Raw genomic sequence first — 14,375 nt, forward strand, 5'->3', positions numbered from 1 at the left:
GGACCTGCTTGTGGAAAGGATTCATCCAAGTTGCTCCATGTGGTTCAAAATACTGCTGTGGAAGTCATTACCTTCTGCCCCCAAACACGCAATAAAATATCAGCACATGAGCCAGTTTCCAAGCCGTAAAGGGACAACAGGGGCAGACGTGAGCTATTGAATACTTACTCCCTCTGAGGGGCTGCCCCATCTTAGCTCTCAAAGGCGAGAAGGGCAATGGCAGGCAGCACTCAGCAAATTGGACCCAAGTAAACAAATGTATCCCAGAGGATAATCCCACAATTTGTTAATCACAGGAATAAAGGAGCAGAAAAACAAAGAAGAAAACCTGAAACACACCACCTTCGTATATTTAAATGACTCTGAAAATGGTTTCATTTCCTCTGTTTGAAAAGAAACTGCTCCAACACAAAGCCATCCCCGATTCCAGGAAATGCCGTATGTTTTTGATTGGAAAGAGTTGGAGGGCAACTGGATAATAAAGCAATGTTTTCTCCAGGTACTCCTCAGCACCTGCTAAAAAGAATCCCATTTAGGAATGAATCTTCAGACAATTTTTTAGGGATTCATTTTAACCTGGTTTCCCCTAATGTAATGCCAAGCAAAGATGGGGTTAATTTCACTCTTTATTAGCCTGCTTCCAAAGCTGCTGCCTCCTCACATTTTCTTTCCAGGAAAGTACATCCAAAAGTCTCAGGAGGCCTTAAAAAGTCTAGCACTAAATCTTTTGAGTCATTTAATCCCCAAATCTTCCTTGTTTGGAGATAATTTCCTTTATGAAAAGAAACTCTAACCTGGTCCAATTCCCCTCTCAAATTTGCTAATGGAACAAAGAGGGCTCTCATTGGGCTCATCCTTGTGGCTGCAGAAACACATGTCTCTAAAAGGGCAGGTTTTGCTTTAGCCTGGGGATGGTTTTTGCTGCAGCTGTCTTTGGCTTCCTCTCATGGCATCTCATCCAGCCAAGCTCTAGTTAAATTAGACCCAAAGGATAGAAAATAGGGGAGGCAGGTGCCTGGAGAAAAGGGGTGTGTAGTGCTCAGGTTCACTCAGCCATGGATAAGCTCCCTTTCTGAGGAATGGGCTGCTCATCCCTGGGAGTGTTAAGAGGTGGGAGCATCCCATATGGTTGCAGAAGGAGCTCCTTGGAATGGAGACCAAATGGGTTCAAAGGTCCCTTCCAACCTTGAATCTGAGTCCTCATAACTACAGAAGAGAGCTTTCAAGGCATGTATGAGAAACTTAATTACTTCTCTTTCCTTCCCCCATCACATATGTCTTCTGCCCCACAATTAGATGTAAGAATATTTCACACTTTATTTAAAGCTCCATTTCCCTTTACCTCACTTCTGTGGGTAATGGGGGAGAAATCCATTTGCCTGGTTAATCAGAGCCCTCCACTGCAAGGAAGACTTTTTAGCAGTTGAGATATGAGCCTATATTAATAACAGGCAATGTTTATTGAGCACTACAATAAGTCTCACACTGTGCTACAGAGTTTACATGCATTATCATATTTAATCCAATCAACAATCCCAAAAGTGAGATGTTATTATTACCTTGATATTACAGCTAAGAAACATAGTAGAGATATACTGCCCAGCTACCAAGGTGATGTCCCTGAATGTGGAGCTGGAAGACAGCTCTCAAGAGCACTCAAGCACCTATATGAGCCAGCTCCAAAGTCCCATGATCTGAACCACTAAAGCTATTCTATTCAGCAAGCTATCCTTCTCTCTACTATCAGTCCTCCTGTTTAAAGAGAAGAGAAAGGAATGTTCCTCTTGAAAGATGTTGTCTTACAAAGCTAAAAGAAATAACAGCCGGCTGCTCTTGCATTGAGGTAACTGAGAAGGCTGAGAGCCTGAGGCTGGGGAAAAGGTTGAGAGAATATAATAGAGCCATAATGGGGCTGAGTTAGTTGTCTTCAGGGTCCCAAATATTAACCTGAGTGCAGTTGGGAGCCAAGGGACCAACGCAGGAAATCCAAAGTGATACATTTCAATCTCTGAGTGATGGACAAATTATGGTACAGTACCATCCTAAAAGAATTCTGCAGCCAGTCTGTTTCCATTGTTGCCTTTTATGTATCTCTTCCATCCAAGTCCCCCACACCCTCAATCTTTCTTTTGATTCCTAGTATCAACACCTTAGGCCAGTGTAAACGGCAATCTCATAGAGTTTTTATTTGTTTGTTTTTAATCAAGATGTATGTATGTATGTATGTATGTATGTATGTATGTATTTATTTATTTATTTATTTATTTATTTATTTAATGTTTGTTTATTTTTGAGAGAGGAGACAGAGAGAAAGAAACAAGTTGGGGAGGGGCAGAGAGAGAGAGGGAGACAGAGGATCTGAAGCAGGCTTTGCACTGACAGCAGAGAGCGCATTGCAGGACTCCAAACTCTTGAACTGCGAGATCATGACCTGAGCCGAAATCAGACACTTAACCGACTGAGCCACCCAGGAGCCCCTTGAATCAACATCTTAAAGTCAAGAGACTTCACATGAAAATGGGAAGATATGGCCCAAATTCCTATATAGGGCAATCAAGGGTGGTGGCTACCCCTTTTGGACAGGGCATGCCTCTCCAATTCTCCACAGTCCCCACCACACCCTATGGCCTCATTTTATTTACAGTATCTGCAGGTTTTTTGGGTTTGTCACTTGTGCCTTATGCCTACAAGTAGCTCCAAAGGCTAATCGTGGCTCTGGATTTAGAAAGTTGCTCTTGCACAAGCATTGCATGGATCCCCTACACACACACACACACACACACACACACACACACACACACACACAATTCCCACCCTGTTATTCTGCTAATATAAAACTCTTGGTAGAATGATCTCAGCAAGATCGCAAAGCCCATTTGTATGCGTGATCAAATCACTGCATTTCTGGCCATACCCTGACTCTGCCATGGGATGCACAGCTCTCTTTAGAGAGCAGACTGTCCACAGGGCTCTTTAGGCACTTCCTCTTGCCATAGAGCTGCCTGAGGTCACCGCCAGTAAATTACTAGTTTAAGGAAAACAATGACAAGCCTTTTCCATGGAGAACAGAGTTTGCTCACTCAATTATTTCCTAAAGTCGTGCCCTCTTTCCCAGCTTGACACCATAATTTTCGAGGCAACAGCACTGAGTCTGTTGTTCTGCAGATCCACAAAGCCACACTGAACCTGCCACATGAGCACAGCAGACTTTGAGAGCGATGCATTCTCTGGCAGTGGAGTTAGTTAAGCAATGATCATTGCATTGTTAATTAAGTGGCTGCTTTGTTAAAATGACTTACCAGGGTGACGCTAAATTGTATTTGTTTACCAGTCGAGCTTTTCTCTTTGTACAGGAAATTTTGTTGACTCGTCTTGACTGCTACAAAGCTTTGATGGAAATGACTAATAATCTCATTTTAGTGAAATCAGACCTTTTAGAAATTCAAGATATGGCTTAGACTTAAGATAAAAATGGTATCCAGAAAATCAGTAATAATTTTCCTAAATTTGGTTTATTTCCCAAAATCATTTCTCACTTGTAGGTGTAGAGACATAAGGCTTTGAGAAAGGAGGAGGGGACTGGGTGCAGTGGGGTGGGGGACCATTTCTTCCACCTAACACCAGCTTGGAAATAGTTGACATTTGATAGCATTGTCTCTGAGATTTGTAATCCTCTGGTAGAATTATATGCCCCTTGGGAAATAGCCTCCTTTTTTTTTTTTTTATCAGTTTGGGAAACATTAACTTTGTCCCTTTGAGTATTCCCTACTGCCATCAATGAAGTTTGTGTTTTTTCTCTTTCAGAAGCTAAAGTGGCAATTTTTCTTTTAAGAGACAAGGGATGAGCCAGTGAGGGGACGGGATGAGGGTGTGTGTGTGGAGGGGGGGTACCTGGTGCATTCAGAAGACCTTTAACGCTGTTGCCTCCTACCACCCACCGTCAGGAGGAGGTCTGTTCCTAAGTTTTCTGTCTGACTGGCTTTGAACCTATCTGGGGACAGAGTACAGCCTTCTGTCATACACACACATGCAAACACACTCACACACAAATCAACCAGCTGCAGTACGAGCAACAGGAGGTGGCAGAACGCTTGCCACTGTGACACTGGATTTGTAAGCATCCCCTCCAAACCATGGCCAAAGCTAGTTATTCCCTGGGCTAAAGCCAAATTGAGAACTTGGGGATCCTGCCAAAGCCCAGACAGACCCTAAGCCTAGCTCTGTTGCCAGAGCCACACAGGAAAGTCATTAATTCATTAAATACAGCTTCAGTAAATGATTAGGGAGCCCATTATCTGTTCATCAGTGGGCTAGCTGCATAGAGGATATCTGAGCATTCACTTTAAGGAACCCAGAATATTTAAGGAAGAAGAGAAAAGACAAACACTCATTTAAAAATTGAATAACATCACAAGAGATGCCACTCAAAGCAGTACCTAAGTAGATACCAAATGACCTTTCAGAGGAGGGAGCTTTCAGAGGGTGAATAGCAGCCATCAGAGAAAGAAGACATTGTGATGTACTGAAGAGAGCCTGGGCTTTGGAGCCAGGCAGACTGAGTGCAGATCCTCACTGTGTGATCTCCGCCAAGTTCCTTGCCCTGTCTGGAAGTCAGTTTCGTTACTGGCAGAATAGAGGTGGCACATTCCTTGCAGAGTGGTCAAGGGGATTGATTATATGAGGTCAGGTGCACATCACAAACACTCAACAAATGTTTGAGTTTTTTGTTCTGTTTTCTTTTTTTTTTTTTATTTTTTTTTAACGTTCATTCACTTTTTGAGACACAGTGTGAGCAGGGCAGGGGCAGAGAGAGAGGGAGACACAGAATCTGAAGCAGGCTCCAGGCTCTGAGCTGTCAGCACAGAGCCCAATGTGGGGCTTGAACTCACAAACCATGAGAGCATGACCTGCCAGCCAGCCACTTAACCAACTGAGCCACCCAGGTGCCCTTGTTCTGTTTTCTTTTTAAGAACATCGTAGAGTAGTTGAAAAAGTAGTTTAGGTAGGTTTGGCTCAGGGGAAAATAAGAAGAGACTATTCCTTAGAGGAAATGAGGACTATTAAGGAAAAAGTCATCCTATCTAGTGAACACTTTAAGAAGCGGAAAGGTATGAGAAGGGAGGCATTCTGTTTATTTTTTTCACGTTGACTTTTTTTCTGAATATGAAAATGTTTCAGGCTGATTACAGAAAATTTGGAAAGCACAGAAAAATGCGAGGAAGAAAGTAAAAAATCAAATATAATTCCTCACCCAGGGAAAACTCCTATAAACATTTTGGTTTTCCTTCTGATCTTTTTCTAGTACACATTTTAACATAACTGAGACTACACTATATAGATAATTTTGAGTCCTACTTTTTGCACCTAATGTTTTATAAGCATTTTCCTATGTCACTAAAGATTCCTCTTCACAAACATCACTGGCAGTGGCCATATGGAATTCCACATATGGATAATTTCTCAACTGCTCCACTAACAGCGGACATTTAGGGCTGTTCAGACATTTTCCTGTTAGAAATAATGCTTCCATGAATCCCCTTGTGGCAAAATTCTATTTCCTCAGGATAAGATTCTATGGGTGGAATTAGTATTCTAAGGTTCCTGCTGACTGAACAAAGTGCTCTCCAGAAAGGATGTCCAATCCACATTCCCACCAGCCACTCGGGAGACACACCTGGTCTTATCCTAATATCCTAATATCCAAAGATTATCTTTGGAAAGAAAAAATTTTGCCTAATTTGACAGTCAGTGAATAGCATTTCATTGTTTTCTTAATTAACTGCTTCCTTTTGGCAGATATACCTAAAAGGATCTAAAGGAGTCCACAGATAAAGGAAGAGCTTTCTTTTGTCTGCAATCAACAAAAATTTATTGTGCAAATCGTTTTACTCTGGACTTATCCTCTGTCCCCTTTTTGGGTGGGTTTGGAAGATTCCACCTCTCAGGTTTCAGCCATTATGAAGAGAAGAGTTTTGAGGTACAATGCAGCTGACATTCTGGGTCAAAATGTACTGAGCCGCTCACTACTGAGCTTCGTGAAAAGCAAGTCATGGAACCTGTCTGAAATTCTGGTCCTTCAAAATGGCATCCTATGGTACATAGGATAGGATCCCAAGTTTTAGTCAATGACAAAATAAAAGTGCTTTTAAATGTTTCTTTTAATTCTACATAATGTAATACTATGATTAATTTTATCTAGTCATTATTGTGTCTTAAACTGGAAGTTTCTGAGAGTCCCACTTCCTGACCCCAACATCAGTTTTCAGTAGATGAGGACCTTCAACAACGAACATTAGGGAAAGGGTGCAGACAAAAGAGGAAAATTATGCTCTGTAGAGAAAAGGTTCCCAGACACCAGACTATCTCTGGAACACCTCCAGACTGAAATGTTTTATCTGAAGTAAAGGGGGTTGGTGTTTAGGGTCCAGTCTGGGCAAGTCCTCTTTTTAGGACCTTCCTCCGGTGCTCGGTGCCGGCTAATGCTCACACCTCCGTCCCCCGCTGTCACTGGTGCTGTCACCCTGCCAGCAGTCGCACTAGTTGTCGGCCCCGCCCCTCAATCGTTCCCCTGCCCCACCCAGGCTCCGCGCCGGCGGGAAGCAGCTCGAGGATGGAAAACAGTGTCTCGGCGCCCACTGCAAGCTCTAGCCAGTCGTGGACTCTTTTAAACGCCCCGCCCCACCCCCACTCCACCCCGCCCAGTTCTTCAACCTAATTTTTTATCCCTGAGGACGCTTGTCCTCCACACTGAGTTGTGGAAGACGCTGGACGTGGTGTCAGAAGACACAATAATGACTAGATAAAATTAATCATAACATTACATTATGTAGAATTAAAAGAAACTTGGGTGCCCCAGTAGCCACTGCGGCTGGAAAGCGAGCAGTTATCATGAACGGGTTCTATGCAAGACCAGTTTCAACCTGCGTTTTCTTAAATATACAAACTCGTAAACTTAGAGCGCAACCCCTCTCCGAGCGGGCAGAAGATCTCAGTGCAAGCCCGGCTCTGAATCCGGAGCCAACCCTGGCATTTCATTTCTGCCAGTCCGCTGTCTGTTTCCTCCGCGTGGGGGCCTTATCCTCTGGTTCACTGCTGTATTCCCAGTGTCGGGAAAAGTGCGTCGCACGCATTGGCCCTCATAAATAATCTGTTGACTAAATACATCGATGTAATGGTAACACCCACAGGGTACTGAGAAAATGAATGAGTGATTCCGTGCAAGTTTATCTTGTGATCTGTTACACACACACTTACATATTTTTTTTTAATTACTACTCACGAATTAGTTGCCCGGAAATACACATCTACTTCTCCATCACAGTCTTCCTCCTTAATTATGTCAAAGAATCCTACCCTCTTCTGAAAGTGTTTCCTGATTATGTGTACCTGATGCTAGTACTATTACTGTGCGTGTGCATGTATGGTTATGCTCTGTATAGTGGTGCTCTGAAGAATCTTTGCTTATTTTCCGAATGTGTTGCATCTGCTGAATGCGCAGGGAATGGAGTCAGATGCTGGACCCACTTCCAGCATTGCCGCCTACTGATTGGGTTATTCTGGAATGTCACTTCCCTCCTCTGGGCCTCAGTGTCTCCATTTGTAGCATTCCCGGGTCTGGAATCCCATCCACGTGAGCAAGGATGGATGCCCCACACAAGGACTCACAGGTCGCCCGTGCGCATCCTGCTTTCCCGGGTTGGGGAACGCCTCCGGGATGCTCTCCACAGCTCAAGACTCACAGGGTGACCTCCAGCTAACAGCAGCCCCTCGGGGTCTACCCAGGTTTACCCTAATTAACTTCACTGGAACTGCCCGAGTGCCAGCACCCCTCCCTCAAGCCCTCCTCTCGTACGTCTCTCCCCCACCCCGCCTTTCTCCTCCCTGCCCCGCCCGCCCACCCGCGCGGCGCATGCGCTGCCAGCCGAGCGTGTTTTTATAAAAGTCCAGCTTCGCGCAGAAACTTCAGTCTGTTGGCTGCGGCAGCAAGTAGCAAAGTGACCCAGACGACTTGGGTGCCCCGGTAACCACTGCGGCTGGAGAGCGAGTAGTTACCATGGACGGGTTTCGTGTAAGTCCAGTTTCAACCTGCTTTTTCTTAAATGTACAAACTCGTAAACTTAGAGCGCAACCTCTTTCCGAGAGGGCAGAAGCGACCAGAATGTGGGTACCCCAGAGGTGCATGGAAGGGAGGTTTCGTGAGCATGGTTCCACTGGAGGGGCAGGGGGGTGGGTTAGGATTGGAATCTTTTTCTCTGTAAGTAGAGGAGAAAATATTGGAACGACGGTTTGGTGGCTGCGTGTGTCTCCCCCTTGAGTCCTGCGGTGCGCGTTAGGCTTACATGCTGTTTGCAAACATAAGAACATTCTGTGCACAAGTGCAGAGAAGGCGTGCGCACTGCTCCCGGACTCAGACCAAGGGTCTCCCGCAGGAGCGCGGGAGTTTATTTGCAGTGAATTACATGATCTGAATTTAGAGGTGGAAGGCGGTGCGCCCGGGCCGCGTTCCCAGAGAGAGACCGTGCCCCTGTTTAATTTAAGGCAGAGGCTCCTGGTGACCAGTCTTACGGTTGGGCGCGTGTTCGCTGAACTCTGCATAGTCGGCGGAGCTGTGTCAGTACCCCCGCACAGTGAGCAGAGAGCGGGAAAGGCGAGCGCACCCAAGATGTTGCTCGCCAGAGAGGTCTGAGAATTGGCCGCAGCAGGGACCTGAAACAGCCCCCGCGCCTAGGGATTGAGGGGGAGACCTCGCGGGCAATGGAAGCTCCGCGAGTGAACCCCAGGGTTTCGGTAATTTGAGATCGTACAGAGGAAGCAGCATTAAACAGTCACTGCGGAGCAGCACCCCCGAGGTGTGCGCGGCGGGGACTAAGGGTGGAGTTAAGGGCTTGGGGAGGGCACCTGGGCTGCCGGTCGTTGCGGCGTAGACGGGCAGGTGCAAGTGGGGAGACCGTTTGGCTCTCACCGATCCCAATTGCTCTGTTTAACCGTTGGTGGTTTCCTGGAGACTTTTGAAAACCCCTTACCAGGAAGGCTTTTCGTTTCCCCCCAGCGGCGCGCAATTCAAAGGCGCTTACGGAGGAGCCGCCCATTTTCTCCCCAGCACCCTGTGGGACTGAACTTGGCGTGCTGCCGGACGGAACCCGGGGAGCTGTAGCTGCTGGCAGTGGGCGTGGGCGTGGTGGGCAGCCGCGGAGGTCCGGAGTTGGACCACCCGGCCCTCAGTGCGCCCTCCGCCTAGAGGCTTCCAGCTGCAGACCTCCGACCCCATTTACTGGGTCAGTGGCGGGGTGGGAAGCGACCGGGCAGTGAGGAAATGAAACTTGGGGCGAGGACCATGAGTGCAGACCCCGTGACCTTCCACTCCCAGGAAAATGCTGCACTCCCTAGCTTCCCAAACGCGTCAAGAGATAAACATAGGTAGGGCAGAAAGACCCAGGCCCCTGGGGAATGCCAGCTGCAGGGGTGTGTGTGGGGTATCTTTTACTAAAACCCCTGTTCAGTACCCCAAGCTCCAAAGGCCCTGCGCTTCAGGCCAGTTTCTCCTTCCCCACTACATGTTGCCTGAAGTACAGAATGGCAGAATGGTTTTGTGTTTAGATGAGCGTGGGGAAGGCAATGTTTTGTGCCTCAGGGGAAAGTCTTTGGGATTCCGCCCCCCCCCCCCCCCCCCAGTGCTCCTTCCTCCTATATCTTCCCTGTCCTGGCGAATCTTCATACCAAAAGTTAATCCCAGCTCCTCAGAACTGGAGATTTGGCCCCCACTCCCCCCGTCTGTCCACACACCCCCACCCCCTCCGTCTAGGAGTGGCCTCTTTGTGTTTTGGTTTGGTTTTTTCCCTCCCAAGGTTTTTTTCTTCCCCCTAGTGGGCGGGGTAGAAGAGTTACAAAAGATGTGACTTTGAAACCCTCTGAATCTCAGCGCCCTTTTGTTCTAAACAAAGAATTTTGTAACTGGTTCTACTAAAGAGTGATATAATGAAGGGACTTGGGGGAACATGGGGAAGAGGGCTGGAGCAGTCTGTAATAATTCTCTTGTGCCCTTCCCTCACTACTTCAGTGGGAGGAGAATGTCCTGAAGAAGCCTGGGCTGAGTTGGGTTTTGTTAATTGCTTTTTAAAAATTCCAGAGACATGTTTTTGAACTTGGAGAATGCCAACTGTACTTGAAAGTTAATATCCATTCCCTTGCTTCTTTTGCAGATATACCCTTCAGATAACTACACTGAAGATGACTTGGGCTCAGGCGACTATGACTCCATGAAGGAACCCTGCTTCCGGGAGGAAAATGCACATTTCAACCGTATCTTTCTGCCCACTGTCTACTCCATCATCTTCTTGACTGGCATAGTGGGCAATGGATTGGTCATCCTGGTCATGGGTTACCAGAAGAAACTGAGAAGCATGACAGACAAGTACAGATTGCACCTATCTGTGGCAGACCTCCTCTTTGTCCTCACACTTCCCTTCTGGGCAGTTGATGCTGTGGCAAACTGGTATTTTGGAAAGTTTCTGTGCAAGGCAGTCCATGTCATCTACACAGTCAACCTCTACAGCAGTGTCCTCATCCTAGCCTTCATCAGTCTGGACCGGTACTTGGCTATTGTCCATGCCACCAACAGTCAGAGGCCAAGGAAGCTGTTGGCTGAAAAGGTGGTCTATGTTGGTGTCTGGATACCTGCCCTCCTGTTGACTATTCCTGATTTCATCTTTGCTAATGTCAGAGAGGCAGATGGGAGATATATCTGTGACCGCTTCTATCCCAATGACTCGTGGTTGGTGGTATTCCAGTTTCAGCACATCATGGTTGGCCTTATCCTGCCAGGTATTGTCATCCTGTCCTGCTATTGCATTATCATCTCCAAGCTCTCCCACTCCAAGGGCTACCAGAAGCGCAAGGCCCTCAAGACCACAGTTATCCTCATTCTGGCTTTCTTTGCCTGCTGGCTGCCCTACTACATAGGGATCAGCATCGATTCCTTCATCCTCCTGGAAATCATCAAGCAAGGATGTGAGTTTGAGAGCACTGTGCACAAGTGGATTTCCATCACCGAGGCCCTAGCCTTTTTCCACTGTTGCCTGAACCCCATCCTCTATGCCTTCCTTGGAGCCAAATTTAAAACCTCTGCCCAGCATGCACTCACCTCTGTGAGCAGAGGGTCTAGCCTCAAGATCCTTTCCAAAGGGAAGCGGGGAGGACATTCTTCTGTTTCAACTGAGTCCGAGTCTTCCAGTTTTCACTCCAGCTAACACTGATCTAAAAGACTTGTATACATTAAAGAACTTTCTTTTTTTAAGTTACACATTTTTTCAGATATAAAAGACTGACTGATACTGTACAGTTTTTATTGACTGTTGGATTTTTTTCCTTGTGTTTCTTTAGTTTTTATGAGGTTTAATTGACTTATTTATATAAATATTTTTTTGTTTCATGTTGATGAGTGTCTAGGCAGGACCTGTGGCCAAGTTCTTAGTTGCTGTATGTCTGGTTGTAAGACTGTAGAAAAGAGAACTAAACATTCCAGAGTGTGTAGTGAATCACTTAAGCTAGAAATGATCCTCAGCTGTTTGTACATAAATAATCTCTCCATTCCAATGGAACATTTTCTTTTTCCTGTTCTTAAATTGTTTGGTTACACTATGTGATTTTGCTGTAGAAGGTGGCACTTAATAACCAAAGCCTGAAGTGATATAGAAATGCTGGTTTTTTTAGTTTTCAGAAGTGGATTGATTTCAGCACCTACAATGTACAGTCTTTGTATCAAGTTGTTAATAAAAAGTTCATGATAAACTTACTCACTGTTATGTTCTGATTTCTGTTGACATTCCTTTGGCTGACAGAAGGCAAAAATAATACATTTATGGCATGTCAGGTCCTATCCTAGTTGTAATATTTTATTTAACCCTTATCACAAATCTCTGATAGGAACTCTGGCTCAATTAATAATAATAATAATAACATTACTATTAATAGAACTATAGTTCTTTTTTTTTTAAGTTTAAAGTTTATTTATTTACTTTGAGAGAGAGTGCAGGCAGGGGAGGGGCAGAGAGAAAGGGAGACACAGAACCTTCAGGCTCTAGGCTGTCAGCAAAGAGCCCAAAGCAGGACTCAAACTCATGGACCTGTGAGATCATCTGAGCCAAAACCAAGAGTCGAATGCTCTACCGAGTGAGCCACCCAAGTGCCCCAATAGAACTACATCTTGTAGAGCAGGGAACTGAGGCACAGAAGTCCTAAGTGACTTGGTTAAAGGCATGTGACAAGTAGCACAGCTAGTATTCCAAACCAGGGAATCTGTCTTCGAAATCTTAAGATTTAACCACTTTCAACTCCTAGACATTTAGAAACATCCAGCCAGTTCCTGTTCCTATGAAAAATAATCTTTCTGAAGGATAAACATGTGCAAAGGAAAAAAAGTATGCGTTACCATGTTTTAGATTTTACAACTGACCCCTTGTATAATCTAGGTCTGTGCTGTGCCAAGGATTGCAAGCTTTTCTCCTCTGATCATCTCAACCTAGATACCATCACTCCTTTTTCACACAAAGGAACTGAGATTGCGAGACTTTCCACAACTTGCACTTTCAAGGGGACAAACCAGGGGTTGATTCCATTCATCATTCCAGCACTTGTTCTTCACTGCACCCACTATTGTCCCCCAGAACACCTGGTCGTAAGTCAACTGAACTACTGTTGAAAATAAAGCCAAAAGTGAATGTTTTCTTCATAAAATTAACCATGCCCAAAATACCCCTCTTGCAATATCTTCTATGCAAATCTCCACACTTAATCTATTGTAACACCTAGCACCTGAAGGGATTAGCCAAGCAGATAAAAGTTAAATTCGTGCTTTCAGAGCTCAGAAAAAAAGGTATACTGAAGCAAGCTCCTGATTGCCCACATTTTGCACAAGAGTTTGGAGTCTTATGTAACAACACCCATAGCTATTGACAATACCATTGTGCAAGCCCCAGGCTCTTGAGTAAATTTCAGCTCCAGTCTCTGCTTAAAGATAATTTCTAAACTATATAGCAGCCATACCTATCTCATTTTGGATCACAAACAGGGCAATCCAGGCATGCACTCAAAGATAATATCCAGGATATAATTAAGGCAATATTTGGTCTACTTTTCGTAATTGTTTCTGGCACAGAAAATCTATTTTGGAGGAAAAATTGCAATGTATTATCTTTCTGAGGCAAATCACATTTGTTGAAGGCAAATTATAGATCCTTTGAAGGGAAATAACTTAATTACTTAAAATAGAATCCAATTTGGCTGTACATTTCTGCTGCAGTATATGGATCTGGAATAATTCAGAGTGGTATTCTTATTCCACTTGAGAACACAATTAGATTTTATATAGGAAATTATCTTGAGGTTTCTTGGTTTTCCCTGGGAAGCCTAATTGGATCACCCTTCATTTAAGCATAGTTTTACATGTACTCTTTCAAAGGCTTACTCTTAAAACCATGACCATTGTAAAAGACTTCACTTGAACTTTCTCTATAAATATTTATTCTTGAGACAATAGAAGAAATCCTTGGAAGGAATTCGTTTTCTTTCTCATCTTGGCTTGAGACCTAGTCACCCCAGATTCCTCTCCTTTACCCTGGAGTCACAACAAAAGGAACCGAGCTGAAACAAAATTCCCAGTGTCACCAGTCTTAATGGATATTTCATTCTCCCTTAGAACAAAGGTGGGATAACTCTTTTTAAAAAAGAAAAAAAAGCTTTGGCTCTCACCCAGCCCTGAAAGCCCCACCTCCCCATCATTCTCTGTCCCCACCCTGCCACGTTCTGAGCTGCTCCAAAGCGTTCCCTGTGTCGTGGTTTGTTCGACAATGCTGGGAAACCCAGTCTGCTAGTCAGCCCTCACATGAAGTAGCTGATTGTTCCCTCTCCTCATCCTTTATGAATGGGGCCCTTGAAGGTCAGTAATGTAGATCCAGTTGTATAATGGAAGCTAAAATATTTAAATTGTATGCATGCTGCCACTAATGGCATAAATATGACATCTGAGCTATTAATAACAGTAAGCCTTTAACTGGGGAGGAAAGAAGATGTTTTTATCTTGCAAAGCCTTTGTTTTCCCAAAATGCCACTCGGCAATTCACCTCCCCCTACTGTGGGCTTCTCAGCCTCCTTTTGTGGTTATGCCTATGTTAAAATAATAATTCTGGAGTACTCTTTTAGGAGGATAACCTACAGGTTTTATTTTAACAATTTAACAAGCTTGACTTTCTCCAAGCTTATTGTCAGATAGTAAAGGCTCCACAACGAGAAGTGAGTTGTCATTATTTCCATGTAATACTTACTTAGGAGGGGCGAGGACCACTGAAAGGAAAAATTCACATTACTTTAGAAAATAATCT

The 14,375-nt window shown here is 44.8% G+C and overlaps 1 protein-coding gene across 1 annotated transcript; it reads left to right on the top strand.

Annotated features, from left to right (window-relative positions):
• Nucleotides 1–7,934: 7,934 nt before the first annotated feature.
• CXCR4 (C-X-C motif chemokine receptor 4) lies at nucleotides 7,935–11,791 on the top strand. Its single transcript, XM_060626010.2, has 2 exons — nucleotides 7,935–8,068; nucleotides 10,200–11,791. The coding sequence occupies exons 1-2, from the start codon at nucleotides 8,054–8,056 to the stop codon at nucleotides 11,244–11,246; spliced, it is 1,062 nt and encodes a 353-aa protein (XP_060481993.1). The 5' UTR covers nucleotides 7,935–8,053; the 3' UTR covers nucleotides 11,247–11,791.
• The last annotated feature ends 2,584 nt before the right edge of the window (nucleotides 11,792–14,375 follow it).

Source organism: Panthera onca, chromosome C1 (genome assembly GCF_046562875.1).
Source record: "Panthera onca isolate mPanOnc1 chromosome C1, mPanOnc1 haplotype 2, whole genome shotgun sequence".
NCBI lineage: Eukaryota > Metazoa > Chordata > Mammalia > Carnivora > Felidae > Panthera > Panthera onca.